The sequence below is a fragment of the Perca flavescens genome, chromosome 21 (genome assembly GCF_004354835.1).
Source record: "Perca flavescens isolate YP-PL-M2 chromosome 21, PFLA_1.0, whole genome shotgun sequence".
NCBI classification, from domain to species: Eukaryota; Metazoa; Chordata; class Actinopteri; order Perciformes; family Percidae; genus Perca; species Perca flavescens.
In genome coordinates, this window is record NC_041351.1 from 9,435,216 (window position 1) to 9,453,921 (window position 18,706).

Below are 18,706 nucleotides of genomic sequence, written 5' to 3' on the forward strand. Positions count from 1 at the left end.
GCTTAAAATAACTCACCGTTGTCGGCTCGAGCCGCTGAAGAGGCTACACGCTGTAAACAGCCATGGGCTGCTTGCCTGGTCCTCCCGGTAACGTTAACAGTTAGCAGGGTTAGCATGGCGGCGTTAGCCAGGACCAGTCGGGATCACTTTACTGGCTATGTCTTAATTGTTTTTGCGAGTAACCAACTCAGGTACTCTAGCTATATAATTCAATGTGAGTACACAAATTTTGAAATGACAAAAAATGCCCATCCCTAGTAGCTGTGATAAATTAGCGTGGAGCTAATGCTTACCGGTTCAGGAGAAAATAAGCCAACTCTGCGTCCTTTTGGGCTCTAAGCTGTCTCCATCTTTCAAACACATCTCCAATATTTACCAGGGGGTTGTTACGTCTCTGGTCACGCAATTGTTAGAAACATGCTGTTTTCTTTTTTTTTATGTCATGTAGAATCTATCTCCGTTGATCCTGTACGTTTGTTTGCTGCTTTCATGGCTGTACTACCGTTACAGCTGTAGCGTGCTGGGTTTACGTTTTTACAGGTATATCTGGCAACCCGGCCTGCCTGTCAAACTGGGCCGTTGATAACAACACACAGATCAAAACATAAACATAAATTCCGTCACGGAATGTAAATTTCAAAAAGAAAAAATACTGAAATTAGCATTGTTGTCAGAAAAGATAGTATTTCAGTTTAACATGTTTCCTTAATATCTGATGAGGCATTGGTGTCATTTTTTGATGTATTACAGTATAAATATTACATATTGGACCTTTAAAATGACTTAAATGGAAAAACCATACCAGGAAATGTGCTGATACACATTTCTTTGAAGACACTTTAACAGGATTAGAAACGTATTAATGAAAAGAAATATTATATTATTATTATTACTAAATGCAACTTACCTGATGCTACTTGATAATTGGCCCCATGATAAAAGAAAAAGTACAATGCAAACTGAGATCCCAAGCAGCAAAGAAAAACAGCTGGAGGTTTGGACTGCCATCCCTGAGATTGAGAACAGGAGGCTTTGCTGCTCAATTTAATACTGAGTAATACTGAGTGTTTGCTTTCGCTTTTTGAGCCCAGGAGGAAAACTTTACCTGACAGGGTTATAGCAGAGTTTACCAATAGGCATCAGAGACACACCCACACACACACACACACACACACACACTTACACACTTGTGCAAAAACACCTTTACAACTTTACAGGATTTGTACCTGTTACAGTTTACTTACAATAGTGAATTTAAAAAAGTAATGTAAGAAATGAATGAATATTTTTTCATTTGATTATGACATTAAACAAAAGAAAACAAAAGTCCTTTATCCCTTTTATTTACTTATGGGTAGCTATAAAATGCTGTTTTGGTTTATTCTTCATGTGACTGACAGGTGGATGGTACAGCAATATAACAACATAATAAAACAAAGTACATCATATGAAAAACAAATGAGAGTGGTTGTTGAGTGGACTGCACAGCTTGAGTCAAATACTGTGAACAAATGCATTGAAATATTTGGTGTACTGGAGTAGTCCTTTAGCATTCACAGGTTAAAGGAGCGCCTTTAAAGGGATCATCCTAAAAAAAAAAAAAGGAAGAGGCGTCTCAGATGGAGTAGAGTCTGAGCTGCTCCTCCATTTCTCCCTCAGACACCTCCCCAAACGTCCAAGGGGGTAAGCGAGCATCCAGAAAGTGTACCTCTTGGCTATTATACTATATGGGGAGATTCTGAGGCTAACAAGCCATCCCCTTCCAGTAGCATTCCATCAGCATACATTACCTAGTAATTACATCACTATTTCAATCCGGTCGGCTCTCTGCAGAGGGCGGGGCTGCTGCTCAGTTCCCCAGTAATTGACACGCGCACACACACAAACACACACGGTGGATGCAGAAAAAAACGGAGATGAGACGTACAGGATGTCCTAAACTGAGGAAAGCTACGCTCGTTATTGTAAGTGCAATGATAAGATAAAGTCCAATAAGTACTTTCTCAAACCGTATGAATGTGTCCCAAGCCGGGATTTGAAATTAACTAACAATGTAAAGATCAACAAGCCACTGACACATATGTTCAAATTTGATTAGTTCAATAAATTATTATTTTTTGTCTTAAATACGACAGCCATTTTCTTATTAACATTTGCAGCATCCTGAGCCTTTTTGGTAAGGTTACTAGGAAAACTCAGCCCAGAGTAACTTTATTCCCCTCAAAACAAGTTTCCTTTTTATTTTTAAAGAACTATACAAAAAAAATTGATATCATATAAACAATATAATATTCAAACTTTTGACTGCTTTCTTTAATAATAACATAACACAATACTTGTACTTTTACTTTCAGTACTTGAGTAGTACACAAACTACTTGCAATACTTAAGTACAAAAAATGTTGAATACTTTAGTACTTCCACTTAAGTGTGGTGCTTAAAGAGCACTTCAACTTCTACTTAAGTCACTTTTTTGATAGACCACTTGTACTTTTACTCAAGTCTGGGTCTCTAGTACTTTATACATGTCTGTGTTCCATTCATAGTTTTCTGTCACATGAAATGTTTAGATCACCTCTCAAAATACTATATCTATATATCTATATCTATATCTATATCTATCTATCTATCTATCTATCTATCTATCTATATATATATATATATATATATATATATATATATATATATATATATATATATATACAGTATATATATATATATATATATATATATATATATATATATATATATATATATATATATATATATATATATATATATATATATATATATATACATATGTACTGTATGTATATACAAATTGCAAGTCTTTGGCACATTTGACCAATACACAGCACCCACTGTGGTGTTTCAATCATTAAGTGTAATTATTTCAACTAGTTAGCTAACACGCTAGTTAGCTAGCTACACTCAATCATAACATGATGTCGTAACTTTCACACTGCTCATTTCATAAAGGGCCCCGGCAACAAAATGTGTCTTTGTTTATATTGTATAATGTGCTGTTGGATGGCATTTGATTTTGCCATTTTGTCTGCGATCGGACACGATTCTGGGAAAAGGATAGCTCGCTAGCGTGCTAAAGTTAGCTACGCTAGCTGTCTTTTTTGATAATCTACACGTTTTCTTTCCATGGCCTTTCTAAAATACGCCGTGGTAAAATATACTATAGGCTAATCCGTTCAAGGAGTTGATAAGCAGACAGCAGAGTGTTAGGTTTAAAAAAGTTAAAGCCAGGCTATGTTTGGAAAACAATGTTTAATGGGGCCTGCAGCTAAATTTAATCAAGTAACTACACTAATCAGCATTTGACTGCCTCACCCATAACCTAGCTTCTAAAGAATTAATCAGGTCATGTCTGACATTTAGCATATGAAGAAGACTCATTGTCCCCACAGGAAAGGTAATTATTATTTCTTCTTTTGGGGAATCACTCCCTGCAAGGCCAGACGTGATTAGAACAAAGGAAATGCAAACTCTGTAAACTTGAACAGAATCGGCACTACCATGTGAAACGACCTCTGTCTGTGACCTGGAGTAAACCTGAAATCAGAGGTGTGTCTTTAACCTGGGACAGTTTCCATTCAGGGTAACACCCACAATTCCAAGGGATATAATTCTGATCCTGAGTAAGATTCAGGACTTCAATCTGTGACCCCGCAAGGGAAGCAGTTGGAGTCCGCTGTTTACAGTGTATTTGTTTGTCATGTCACATGACTGTTTTTATGTGACTCCGCAAGGAGAGCATGAGATCAGTCCGCTGTCAGCTACAGTGTAACATTTGTGTTTTGACTGTCGTTTTCACCGTGTTGTTTTATTAAACCTTTTAGTTAACTTTCAATTCCCCCAGCCTCTCCTCCTTCCTCCAGAAATCAGAACAACCACGTCATTTAGATAATTCTTAACAATAGCTAAGTTAGTTGGTAATTTGTCTACTTCAACTTTATAAACAGCTAACGTCCCTGCCGGAGCTGTGAACTTATTTAGCGATGTTTAGTTACATAACATTAGCAATATATGTTGTGTACAATACAGGACCGGCAGGGCAGAGGGAAGTGTCAGGGAGCAGACTGAGTATAGGCTTTTCTGTCTTTGGTTTGTGCATCTAGTTGAACAACAACTGATATTTTAGGCTACAGTGTGGTAAAAGCTGAGCTCAAAACCACAACATTTGTGGTTTTGAGTGAAATACCTCAACAAGTATTGCATGGATTGCCATGGAATTTAGCACAAACATTATTGTCCCCTTCAGGGTGATATGTAATAACTGTAACCATCCCTTAACTTGTGTTCAATCCAGATGCAAATGCAACTGTGTGTGTTCGGCTTTGTCATTGCCAACCATTAGCATTTTCCTTGATTCAGTGAAAGTGAAAATGATTCTGTGAAAATTATGTACTTACATTTTCTCTGTATCATATGCAGAGGCAGATGGTTTTAGCTATAGCGTATCCGCCTCTAAACAAAAAGCAAAGTCTCTACACTCTTTTGATCTGGAGATATTGCATATGACATAGAAATATGACATTAAACATGCTTGATGCCGTATACCCCAGGGGATTAAATCATAATCCATAAGAACGACTAGTTTTATGTTATTATGAATATCTTGAAGTTTTTAAATAAATAGCACCACCTGCTGACCTGACTTATTAGAGCAGTGACTACAAAGGTAGAGTATGCAACATCTGTTCAGATGCTAACAACAATGGATGGGATGTAATGTTGAGATGATGAGATGAGACAGTGCTCTTACAATGCAGAGCAATTTCATTTTATATGCATTTCTTTGTTGATGTGGGTCTGTTTGTGGTTAAAACCATTCAAACAACAGAACAACATTTTTAACATCAAAAACAAATATCTTGACAGAAAATGTGTGTGATTATTAACTTATATCAAACAATAATGAATTACTGTAAGCTTACAGGACACAAACCACACACAGCTGGAAATCAACAAAGATTTATTTTTAAAAAGTGGGAACCTATGGCCTCGTATTAAAATAATATTAGTTCAACATTTTGGGAAATAGGCTTATTCGCTTTCTTACTGAGCGTTAGATGAGAAGATACCACTTCCTGGTAAATATGAAGCTACAGCCAACAGCTGCTTAGCTTAGCTTAGCTTAGCACAAAGACTGGAAGCAGGGGGAAACAGCTAGCCTGGCTTTGTCCAAACAAAATCCACCCACAAGCTCTTCTAAAGGTCACTGAAAAGTCTGAAAATCAGCCAAAATGTATCAGAACAAATTCAAAGTTCAAATGTTAAAGCGTTCAGTTTAAAATAAAAAATTGTTGTTATTTAGTCTTTGTTTGTGTTTTGACAATATGAAGGTAGGCTTTAAGGTCCAACGGGGCAGAGGAAGATGATGTGTCAGCTGCTGCCGTGGATGTAGAAGCCCGATTAAATCTTCTACACACATGGAGCAACAACAGCACCTGAAGCTTGAAATGAGCAGCTCTTTGGTCATACTTTTAATTTATTTTGTAAATATTTTTTTTTTATGTTTTACTTTCTCTATATATCTGTATTTATTTCTGTCTTTGTGCAGCTCCAACCTAATTTCCTAATCATTATACCTCTGCAGAAAAACTGTGAGGTTAGAGTATTGTGGTTGGTGAACCAGTCCCGGACCAGAGCAGCCCGCTGGAAACTAACTTTATAACGGCGTTACTAATGGCGTTATTTTTTCAGTAACGGAGTAATCTAATTACTGTAATTACTTTTACCATCGTTGCAACTAGTGATGGTCAAATGAAGCTTCGCGAACCAGAGTCCTTACTTTCTGAGCTCACTAGATGGCGCGCTCTGTTCAAAGAAAAAGGTGAAATGAATGGCAATTCAATGGGTTTTCAAACCCTTTTTTGAACCGAGAGCGCCATCTAGTGAGCACAGAGAGTAAAGACACTGGTTCGCGAAGCTTCATTTGACCATCACTAGTTGCAACGCCGTTATCGTTACTGAGAATGTAAAGTGGCGCGTTACTTGGTTGAATGAAGCGCGAGGTGTCAGGCTTTGGCTTCCATAGCTACACACCAGCTGCCTGGATAGAGCAGGGGAGGGGGCGGATGATGACACCGTTGCAAATGCGATGATGATTGGCTGGGTGGGCGGATGCCCTGCTCACGCTGTCTCACTGCTCGCTCTGACTACCACTAAACACAAGAGAGCGACAATGGCGACGAGCCAGGGAAATTCAAAGGTAGCGTTCTCAAACTGGAAGTACCGGCACTACTTCTCCCTTTTTGAAATTAAAGGCAAGAATGTTTATGTAACGTGCACGCTATGCCCAGGAAAAAAGATACGACACTTGTTGCTGCTGCTAACCCAACCCCGAGCCCAAATGCAGCTAGCGGGAGCTCCAGCGAAGGAGACGGAGCCCCTCTGTTAAAACAAGCAATGCTCGATTTTTCGGGTCAGCAACATCTTTGACATTAAAGATGTTATAAAACATAATAGCATTATAGAACATAAAAAATAACGTCACAGTTACTTTGCTGAGTAATTAATTACTTTTACAATGTGGTAACTGAGTTACTAACTCAATTACTTTTTGGGAGAAGTAATTTGTAACTGTAACTAATTACTTTTTTAAAGTAAGATGACCAACACTGTTGAGGAACACTGCATTTGATGTTTACAGTAACAGTACTACAGTCTTTTCTTTTCTATTTCCTAGCTAATTATTTTGCTTTGATTCAAATAAACCTATGTTGTGATTGTACTGTATTGTTGTTGTTGTACAGATTTTGTTCAATGATTACACTGTGTCTGTAGTATTCTCTCTACTACTGCAGTACTTTTACAGGGATGTATTTACATGGAGTACCCTAATTAAACATGTCTCATCTATTTTGTACTCACTTTGGCGCTAATTTCAGAACCTTGACGTCATTTTTCAAAACTCTAGACACAAAACTCAAAACGATCATCACTTGTAACACAGGCTATCCAATGTTCAAAACATTGCATTGTGCATTCATATCTTTAAATAAATATTGCACATGCACAACCATTGGTTCAAAAAACAAATTTATGGTGAAATACCATTGAAACATTACTTTAGATCACCCACACACAAGCTACCCATAGTTTCACTGTGTCATTGTTCATACAATCATTAAATATTGTAGTACAAAATAGGTGATACATGTTTCATTATGGTACTAGATGTAAATACATCCCTGTAAAAGTACTGAAGTAGTAGAGAGAATACTACAGACAGTGAAATCATTGAACAAAACCTGAAATGTATTGATGAAAAACAATACAGGACGATCACAACATAGGTTTATTTGAATCAAAGCAAAATAATTAGCTACAAAATAGAAAAGAAAAGACAGTACTGTAAAACATCAAATGCAGTGTTCCTCAACTTGCTTGTACTTTACAGTAAAAAGCATCGATACAGTGCAGACTGTCAATATTGTAAATAGTCTCAAAGGTGGTACATGGGACCATAGAAACAGTGTCTGATAAACAGTAATACATTACAGTAAAGAATGATGATGAAATATTACATCCATAGATCATGTAGTCTAATTGGTTCATGCTCCACGCTAATTGGTGACAATGAATCTCGTTATTTTGAAACTTTCATGATCTAAACATGGAATATTGTTTGTCTTTTTCCATACAACTAAGAGTAATGCAACAGTTACTTATCATTTTGAGCAGTTGTATCAATTGATAGTTAGATGATTGTAATGGAATGAATAGACAATCATCTGAAATGTAATGTGTGAATTGCTTTTTGAAATAGTAGTACTTTGATGTTAAGTTGTGTCATATTGAACAGGTGATCTTTGTTAAATGAACAAATGATCTTAGGTTTATGTGTATTGTATCCAAGCAATTGAAAAAAGTGTTTTTTGATCATTGGTTGTGAGTTTTGTGTCTAGAGTTTTGAAAAATAACGTCAAGGTTCTGAAATTAGTGCCAAAGTGATTGTAAAAAACTGTAATGATTGTACGAACGATGACAGTGAAATTATCGGTAGCTTGTGTGTGGGTGATCTAAAGTAACGTTTCAATGGTATTTCACAATAAATTAGTTTTTTGAACCAATGATTGTGCAAGACTAAAGGTAAATATTTAAAGGTATGAATGCACAATGCAATGTTTTGAACATTGGACAGCCTGTGTTACAAGTGATGACCGTTTTGAGTTTTGTGTCTAGAGTTTTGAAAAATGACGTCAAGGTTCTGAAATTAGTAGCAAAGTGATTGTAAAAAAACTGTAATCATTGTGACATTATGTCACATTTTAAATCTCACTTCAGTCAAAGTATTGAAATATTGTCAGATTTTAAAATTTACCTGAGGTACAATAAAAATATGACTTGATTTTATATATATAAAAATCGTGCATTCGTGTGCGCGTGTGTGCACGTGTGTGTGTGTGTGTGTGTGTGTGTGTGTGTGTGTGTGTGTGTGTGTGAATGTGTCATTAACATGTAAGCAACATTTAAATGATGTAGATAGTCGAGATAGGGTTAGTTTGAACTACTTCATATCTTGTTTCATAGTTTAATCTGTAACAATGCATATTTTAAAAGCTGATTATTTTACTTAAATCACAATAAGTGAGTATAACGATAGTGAGGTAAACAGTGCAATATTTCCTTCTGAACTGCAGTGAAGTATAAAGTACCTGGAATTACTGAGGTAAATAATACGAATTTAAAACAAAATCACTACATTCTTGATGCCATTCCTTCCATTCTCAGTGTATCAGTGTTGTTTTGGCTTTTTCGTCCCTGTTTCTAACTCTGTTCTTTGATAAAGCTTAATTATTTTGCTGTCATGCAGTTTTTTCCACATGTTTTTCTCCAGGATATAGTCATGGTTGGCGTAGAGAATGACAGGGGTTTTAATATTTTTCTCAAAGTAATAAGTTGAGTATTTCATGTAGTCCTCAGTCATGAATCCATATGCATTCACCTGAGAACAACAAAAACAGAGAACAGGGACTAAATTATTTGTTAAAAGAACAATTTGACAGTTTGAGAAATATGCTCACTCATATTCTTGCCAAGAGTTGAATGAGAAGATCGATACTACTCTCTTGTCTGTCTGGAAAATTGGAAGCTACAGCCAGCATATGGTTAGCTTAGCTTAGCATAAATACTGGAAACGAGGGACAAAACTTGTTTGGCTCTGTCCAAATGTAATATGCCAATCAGCAGATAGAAATCACTAACAGTAGCTATAGATGGAATGTGGACATGTTTAATAACTTACAGTGTCGCAGGTATGCAGAGCCAGGAAGAGAGTGAATGCCCCATTGCTTGGTCTGACTAATGCCCAGTATGAAGCATTTAGATTAGGAGACATTAAGAACCTGTGGGCAATGAACAGTGTCAAGTGAACATACATTAAAAATCATTCTACAAATAAAGTTATCATTGTAATTATAAACCATTAAAAGTAAAATATTTTGGTATGATTGTGAGCAGAGGCTGACCTGTTTCGAATGTATCTGAGGAAGTCCTGGTGCAGAACATAGAAGCGGGTGTCATTGTACTGCCCAGCATAGTACGTCCATGGCCTACAGGGTTAAAACACATGACGGAATGATGCAAAGCTAGCGTTCTTGTCTCTACAATGCAGTTAATTCTCTCTGCTGGAAACTGAGGCAAAATTGGAGCAGGAAGGCACCTCAAGTTACATTTTGCTCTTGGTAATGAGTTTTGCTTTAGATTAAATTGCCCTATTTTTGAAAGGGAGTTTGGTGACTTTCTGCCTGAGCCACAATGGAGCGTATATTCAATTCAATTCAATTCAATTTTATTTATAGTATCAAATCATAACAAAAGTTATCTCGAGACACTTTACAGATAGAGTAGGTCTAGACCACACTCTATAAATTTCAAAACCCCAACAATTACAGTAATTCCCTCAAGAGCAAGCATTAGCAGTGGCTATTGCGACAGTGGCAAGAAAAAACTCCCTTTTAGGAAGAAACCTCGGCAGACCCAGACTCTTGGTAGGCGGTGTCTGACAGGGCCAGTTGGGGGTGTGATGAACAGTGGTGATAACAGTCACATTAGAAGTCAAAGTGACTTCGAAGGTTATCGTGGAAGTTCATGTCATAGCAGGGCACATCGTGTCATACTGAGTAGTGCAGTCTCCTATACCGGATCCTGACTACTCTGTGCATAGGAACATCACAGCAGGGCGTTGCGGGATGTAACGTGGCGCTGCAGAGCACGTATAGTGTATAGTGTATATTGTGAGTGTTTAACATGACTTGTTACCTCCATAAAATGTACTAACTGATGCCTGATTGCCTTCTTTCACTAATTTAGGAACTTGTGAGAAAAATTACTTTAAATGTTATAAATGTTTACCTGCCTCAGATATGAGACTCTTTCCATCAACATGGTGACCTGGCGACACATCTTCAAGCCCAGTCCAATATGTTCCAGCACTGGATATACTGTGTTTTTGTGTTTGTGTGTGAATGTTACCCTCGTCTAAGTTGTCGTGATAAGAGTTGATATTCACCTTATGTTTTTATATGGGCCAGCAGCGATTCTTTCTCCTTTGAGAAGACCCTCGAGCCAATTGAAATCCCTCATACCCTCAGGAACCATCACGTATTTTATACCCTGTCAAAAAGAAGAGGATGACAGATAAGTGTGTATGTGTGGGGTATAAACCATTATGATATGATATTACACATAACATACAAGTTTGAGTACCTCATCATGAGGGACAGTAGTATATCCAAACGTCTTGAAGAAATACAGCGCAGATGTGATGGAGTGGGCCGTGTGAATGTACACTGATGTTCTGTTTCCGACGTCTTCCTCGTAACCTTTGGTGATTGCACCATTCATCCTGCCACACATACAGATCCAAATGTGAGAGTGGCCTTTGTAAATTAAATTAAACAATTAAACAAAAGCAAATCAATGACAACAAAGCTTTTCTATTAAAAACATGTGCAGATGAATCTGTAAAGTGTCTCGAGATAACTCTTGTTATGATTTGATACTGAAATAAAATTGAATTGAATTGAGTTGAATTGGCACCTGCCTGGTACCCCATTTTCCAGAGGTCCCTAGATTCCCACATCATTCCAACCCAATGGAAAAAGGCAATCATCACACCTGTCCCTAAGAAACCCTGTCCACAGGAGAATAATGATTTACAACCTCTGTTGTGATTAAGTGTATGGAGAAGCTCATGGTGAGCAACTACTGCTGGATGTAGGCCCACAGCTAGATCCCTTCCAGTTCACATACACAAACCAGAGAGGCACTGATGATGCTATTAACACTATAGTGCACCTATGACAAAACGCTATGCTAGACGATTGTTTGCAGTGTTGTAGTACTCAAGTTAAGACTGACTGCATTTTTAGTTTGTCTTGTCTCGGTCTCGGATGAAGAGGACTCAGGATTTTATTTTAAAACCAGCCAAGACCACAACTGCAGGGATTTCGCTAAATAGCCTGTGCATTGTCTGATTTTGCCCTATGTGTTAAAACTTGCAAATGCAAGCAATAACTTGACTCATATCTAATTTGAAATTTGTTACTGGAAACCCCCCTCTCCCCTTTACACACAAAAAGCTCTAGCTGTCACAAATCTGGTCTTGGTCTTGACTCAGTCTCAACCCTTCAAAGTCTTGGTCTTGTCTCGGTCTCGATACACTCTGGTCTTGGTGATGACTTGGTCTCAGTTTAGGTGGTCTCAACTACAACACTGGTTGTTTGTAGATTTCAGTTTAGCCTTTAACACCCTACAGCCTCTTGAATACTGTTCTCCTGAATACACTTGTGATGAATGTCAACGCCTTAATCACTAGATCGTATCACTCGTCCCTGTTCACCCTGTACACTAATGAATGTATGCAGCACTACTAACAATTTTTCCGATGATACAGCCATCCTGGAGCCTGGGAAAACCCTGACGAACTTCCGGAAAATTTTAGATTTGCTCTGCAAGTCAGTCTGGCCAAGAGCCCATTCAAGCCCATTTCCAATTTGTCCAAATCGAGGCGATAGCACAGCGAAGGCAAGCAGCTTTTTGTTTACATTCAACATAACGGCCACCGAAGCGCAGCAACCCGTTGATGCCGCTGTAGCTGCTACGTCACCCGGATCGTTGGTCTGATTGGTTGAAGGACTATCCAATTGCGCCCAGAGGCATTTGAGCGGCGTCCGTTGGTGACGCCCCTCTGGAATTGAGCTCCGAATGAACCTTGCCCAGACCCACTCTCAGTTACAACTGAGAAGGGTCTGGTATCAGCCAGACTAGCCATCCTGGGCATGGGCATCAGTTTGGTTTGAAATGTGCTGGGGACAGAGACGCATTCGGAAGTGCATTTTCAGAAGTGCTGGGTACAATGACGCATTCATTTTTTTCTTCTCTTTCGCGCAGGTCATGTTTTGAAAGACGCTGTCTGTAGTTTACTAATGTAAATTAATAAAAATGTATACAAAAAAAATGTGATTGTGACACATTTTATGATGAAGAAAGCCTTAAGTTTTCAAAAAGCATTAGACAGGCAGTGTTGTGAACAGAGAAGCGTGTAGCCAGCGCAGCAGCAGAACGGCTGTGTCTGTGCCTGCCCTGTGGGGATAGAGATTTTTGTGGCTTTGTTGGCATCTGTTGCTCAAGAATTATAAGTGTTATGAACTTTATTGTTTTTTTTAACTAAATTGAGCTCGAGGTTTTCAAAAAAAGTGGTGGGTACAAAATGACTCATGACAAAATCTGATAGGTATGCATACCCACCGTCCCCACCAAAATCGACGCCTATGATCCTGGGTCTTAACTCACACATCAGATACAGATGTGTTTAAAACTGAGATCCAGAACTTTGTCCAGTGGTGCGACAAACATTTTCTCATCCTCAATGTCAACAAAACAGAGGAGATGAACAACTCTTTAAATAGCAGATATGAAAGCTAATATGAAAACTTTTGAACATCAAACTTTTTGTTTGTTAATAGTCCAGTAGTTAGTAAATTATCTACGTCATCCTAGTGACCATTGTTGCCCAGGAATTTAGTGTCGAACAGTTACAGAAAGGTTGTGACATAACGTTCTAATAATGTTAATATATTTGAACTAAATGTTACCACAAAGCATTTGATTAATGATTTTAAAGCATATCGTATTCTTAAATAACATTCGGGAAACTGAAAACATTTAAAGAATGTTAGGGCTTAATTTTCTAACATTTAAATTAAATACTAAACATTTTAAGAATGTTATCACCAAAGAGTATTGAAGTACCGACTCTTCTTCTAAAGAGTGCAGCTCCGCCATCTTGGACGGAATGCAACACAACGTTCTATAGAGTTTCGCCTCTTGGTACTTCTATACTCTTTGTTATCACCAAACATTTTTAGAATGTTTTTATAGAATGTTATCCTACCTTTAAAAAAAAACATTCGGGGAACCAAAAGAAAACTTCCCACTTTTTAGTGGTTAATCTTTACTCTGTCATATTTACGATTGTTTTTTTGTTTGGTACAATGCCGAAAAGTTGCTGTGTGGCGTTCTGCACCTCTAATAAGTTAAAAAATCCTGATCTTAGGTTTTATATACTGCCAAATAAACAGACCGAGCTGGTGTTAATGCTACTAACATCGCTGCTACAGTCGAAACTGTAACAGTTACATGGAATGTATTCATTTAACATGCTAAGACATAGTCTTTAATATCATAGCTTTAATGAACGTGGGCCAACAATAGATGATGACCCTGGGATAACGTTACTGATAAGATGGAATCATTTAAGATTAGCTAACAGTTAACGTTAGCTGTCTCTTATCTGGAGACTCAATCAGGTAGCTAACGTTAACAAAAAATATTGGGAAACGACACCTCTGGCCATTCCGTTGGGTCGTTTGTCCAGTCACTTATGATGTACAGACAATCTGACCCAATACGGCTCAGTTTGTTTCATGTATCTTGCTCTGTCAAGCAGCAAAAGGTCATACTGGGCTCCATGTCATTCCCCCTCTCTCTTCCCTTTCATGTCTAAGCTGTCCTGACAAAACTTAAGGCCTAAAATTCCACACAAAAATCTAAAATAAATAAATAAACGTTTAAGTTCATTGGCTAAACATCTGCCATTATGTTCTGATGAGATTCTTGCTACTGTTGCGAGCAGTGGTGACAGTGATTTCTGTAGGTCTGACGGTGCTGACCCCACTAAAAGGATTTATTAATATTCTACACACTCAATCCAGTGTTGCAACAATACATGTTTGATTATAGGTGTATTACGTCTCCGTATAGCCTTCTGCAATCATATACAAAAACATTTTAATACCTTCAAAGGGCCGATGATGTCTCTTTTTAACTGGAATTTATCTTTCTTTCCTGGCCATGTGTTTTGCAGGTTGAATTCACTTTGTTGCACTAACAAGTACAAAGAAATAGTCCTAATCAAATGGTTAGTTATGACGCTGAAGTTATTATTCATATCTTCTGCCAAGGTTAAAGGGAAACTTAAGGGAAACTTAAATAACAATTTAAGCGGCCAATTCTCAGTTTTTGCACCACCTATAGTGGTAAAAAGGTGTTAGACATTGTAGTCAATGCCTTAATGCTGCTCTAAAATGTGTGAAACCTTTATTTTTTACATAATGATAAACTGACAAAAGGGCAATTTCACTGCATTTTCTCCATCCAGACCAAAACACTCAGCAAAACCTGTACACATACATGGTTTTAACTTTCTTGTTGAACCTCACATTGACAGAGAGTTAACGTGTGGATTTTACACTTTTTTCTCATAAAGAGTTTCTGTACAGATTAAACAAACAAGATACAATGTTACTTAGTTAGCTTTAGAGATGCTTGGATTTTGTAAACTTTGGACCCTGTTTCTAGTCTTTATGCTAAGCTAAGGTAAGCAGCTGCTGGCGGTAGCTTCATTCTTAGCGTACAAACATAAGAGTGGCATTAATTACCCCATCTCCCTGCAAGAAAGTGAAAAAGCATAATCCTCAAAATGTCAAACTATAGAACTGGGCAATGTGGCTACAAATAATATCCAATATCCTAATTGTTTTTATAAGTTTGATAATAAAGTCTACAGGACTTTTAAATGTAGAGCGTAAAATAAATAAAACATAATACAAAATCCTAGTGCAGACTGGTAGGATGTTTTCAGCCACAAACATAAAGCAAATACAGAAATTATTTAAAACAATATCCTAGAGTAGCTTTTACCTCAATCAACCCAAACATGCTGTTTACTCACATTACCAGAGCTTGAAAGAAGCTTGAGAAGGATCTATCACTAGACTCAAGGTTGTAAATGTTGCCAAATAAGCCTACAGTACAGTATTGGCTTGTGGATAAATCATTTTGTATATTGACATTAAATTGTTATAATCTTTATCAATTTAAGCTTGAGGTTAAAGTCTTGCTCTGGTGATTAGTTGAGCAGTTTGATTAAAACAAGTAAAACTATTTTAAAAAGTACAAAGGACTGTAGTAGTGGGAGCTAGGTACTTTGTATTATGACGTGTGTTGAAAGCATCTGGGTGGGTAGAACTGGCTTTCATTAAAGATGTCTTTGTTCACTTGATGTTATAAGCTCTTTAGAACAGGAGTAAAGGAAAGCAACATCCTGGTTCCTTGTTGCTAAGCAAGCTAAGCAAACTTAAAGCTGACAACCATGATCTTGAAATCCACTTTTGACATCCCTGACTGATCGCCTATACTCCTTTGAGAGTGGTTCGTTTTAGTCATCCAAAGTATGTAAACAAACTACTGCTGTAGTGGCTCAGTGCACTCCCATAATAAGTACACTGACCAATAAAGCAAACAGTTTTAAATATTTGCTTGCTTTTTTTATTGGCATCTCACCATGCACAAATCACGGGATCCCTACCAGAATTTAATATTGCCTTGGCAAATATAGGTAATGATTTAGTGCTGCTTACAGATGTAAAGAAGAGACAAAACTGACACAGGGATGTATGATCTTCCATGAATTATCTGTCAAATTGCTTTGAATTGCACCGCTGCTGAAATGTGCTATACAAATAAAATTGCCTTGCCTTGCTTTGCCTTGCCTTGCCTTGAAACCCTGTTGCCCACCATTTGGCTCTAAACTAAATTAATGTTTCTCTTACCGAAAAACGTAATCATGAGCATCAATCTCTTTCCCCATTTTAGAGCCATTGAGGATCCCCGCATTGCCCACCACAGCACAGCGCACACACCCGTCACCACCTGGTTTTGGAAGGAGCAGTGGCTCTTTTGGCTTTGGGATCAACTTTACTGAAGCCATCACTTCTGCAAAAACAAGTACAAAAATCAACAACAAAAAACATATCAAATACATAATGTCTTTTTAAATGCAAAACAGTTTCTGCAGTCAAATCTCACAAGCATATTGCTAATTTCTAGGTGGTTGCAATTGTGTTATATTTGAAGTAGCTTTAAGTCATATTTTTGTATAACAATGTATTATATGACGAGTGAAAATTGGACTGAAATTCTTCAGGTGTCTACAAACATGACTCCAGACTACTAATGTTCCTCTGTAGTCCTGTCTCCTATAAATTACGTTCCCATACCACTAAACTGTTTTCTCGTTTTAAGGGGAAACATATTTTGTCCTGTATTATGTCTGTTTTCAACATGTCACAAATACTATCTGACTACTACTAACTGCTTTTTAATCCAAATCCACATGGGATGGGTCAAAGAAACACAGGACTTCTCCCAGGAGACCGCTGTTCGTGTCCTGTGTGAAAACAATGTAGCTTTAACAACATTTTGAGGGGATAATGTCAGATGTGGTTTCAGCTTGTTCAGCTGCCCCTAAAAAGCCAAAAAAATACATGTGTTTGTGTGAATGTGATTAACAGGAGCACACAGCGATTATGAAATACATTCTTGGCACACATCTGTCTCACACAGACACAGAGTGAGCATTGTTGGGGGAAGCTGAGACTTAAGATTTCCATTTCAACTTTCTTGTAATTGTTGTGCACATGATAATGAATAATTTGAAATTTGAGAAACACTTACCATCATACTTGTACTCCATAAAACCAAAAGGATTGTTAAAATGTGAAAGCCGATTCCACTCGCTCATGTTGATACTGTCTTTGTGTAGAAACAAATGTATGTTGGGAAGGAAAGCCGTCTTGAAGCTCTCAACCTCAGAGTTTCGCAGAGACTGGGCACATGTCTGAGGATGTAGGATAAATTATTAAATAAAAAAAAAAACATAGATGATTTTCACCTTGTAACCAGTGATTTAATAAAGGATCTCTTACAGCTGAAGAAACAGCAGGCAATAAGATTGGCAAGAAGTCAAAGTTAAAAAGGTAAATTTAAAAATACAATTGCTGCAGTAACAACTTTTCCATGGAGGTCACACCAAAGACACCCAAACACGTGGCTGTGCAAATAATCCACTCACACAAAGTTAACATTCATCATATTCCTGTCCCATCTTGTCATAGCATGCTTACTGTCTGCCTGGGTGAAACATCCTGGTTATAAACATCGTCAAAATCCCACTGAGGAAGCTTCGTGAAGGAGGTTTTGGAGAGGACGGGCATGGGAGTCTCAACCCCAGCGCCAAGTGTAGAGCGTCTCATCTGATCAGTTTTTAGCTTTGTTTTTGTGGAATCAGCTTTTTTTGCTGTATGTGTAAACACAACAGGGGGCTGAGTCTTGAAAGTAATCCAGCTGATGTGGAAATTTGACAAAGAGCAATAGATGCAACATACAAGAATTAGGTAGATACACTTTAAAATGACTTAAATGGAAAAACCATACCTGGAAATGTGCTGATACACATTTCTTTGAAGACAATTTAACAGGATTAGAAACGTATTAATGAAAAAAAATTTATAATATCTAATAATAGATAAGTTCCCTTCTTTCCCCTTAAGTCTTTCTAGACTAAATGCAACTTACCTGATGCTGCTTGATGATTGGCCCCATGATAAAAGAAAAAGTACAATGCAAACTGAGATCCCAAGCAGCAAAGAAAAACAGCTGGAGGTTTGGACTGCCATCCCTGAGACTGAGAACAGGAGGCTTTGCTGCTCAATTTAATACTGAGTAATACTGAGTGTTTGCTTTCGCTTTTTGAGCCCAGGTGGAAAACTTTACCTGACACCTTGTCAACAGACAGTATTGGTGGGCAGGGTTCTAGCAGAGTTTACCGATAGGGATTAGAGGGACACACAAACACACACAGACACACACAGACACACACACACACACACACACACACACACACACACACACACACACACACACACACACACACACACACACACACACACTATCTGTTTTTATACTCAACAGAGGGGAACTTGTGCAAAAACAACTTTACAACTTTACAGGATTTGTACCTGTTACAGTTTACTTACAATAGTGCAAAAAAGTAATGTAAGAAATTAGTGAATATTTTATTCATTTGATTATAACATAAAACAAAACAAAACAAAAGTCCTTTATCCCTTTTATATACTTATGGGTAGCTATAAAATGCGGTTTTGGTTTATTCTTCATGTGACTAACAGGTGGATGGTACAGCAATATAACAACATAATAAAACAAAGTACATCATATGAAAAACAAATGAGAGTGGTTGTTGGCAGACTGCACAGCTTGAGTCGAACAGGTTTATTGAAATATTTGGCGTACTGGAGTAGTCCTTTAGTAGCATTCACAG

The 18,706-nt window shown here is 37.6% G+C and overlaps 1 protein-coding gene across 1 annotated transcript; it reads right to left on the reverse strand.

Annotated features, from left to right (window-relative positions):
- Positions 1–8,737: 8,737 nt before the first annotated feature.
- Positions 8,738–17,618, reverse strand: LOC114548560 (alpha-N-acetylgalactosaminide alpha-2,6-sialyltransferase 1-like). The gene is made up of 8 exons (XM_028568544.1): positions 17,490–17,618; positions 17,041–17,203; positions 16,137–16,299; positions 10,729–10,867; positions 10,532–10,635; positions 9,489–9,572; positions 9,266–9,365; positions 8,738–8,965 (listed from the first exon to the last, which is right to left on the reverse strand). Exons 1-8 carry the CDS (start codon positions 17,616–17,618, stop codon positions 8,756–8,758), a joined length of 1,092 nt encoding a protein of 363 aa, XP_028424345.1. The 3' UTR covers positions 8,738–8,755.
- Positions 17,619–18,706: the final 1,088 nt, after the last annotated feature.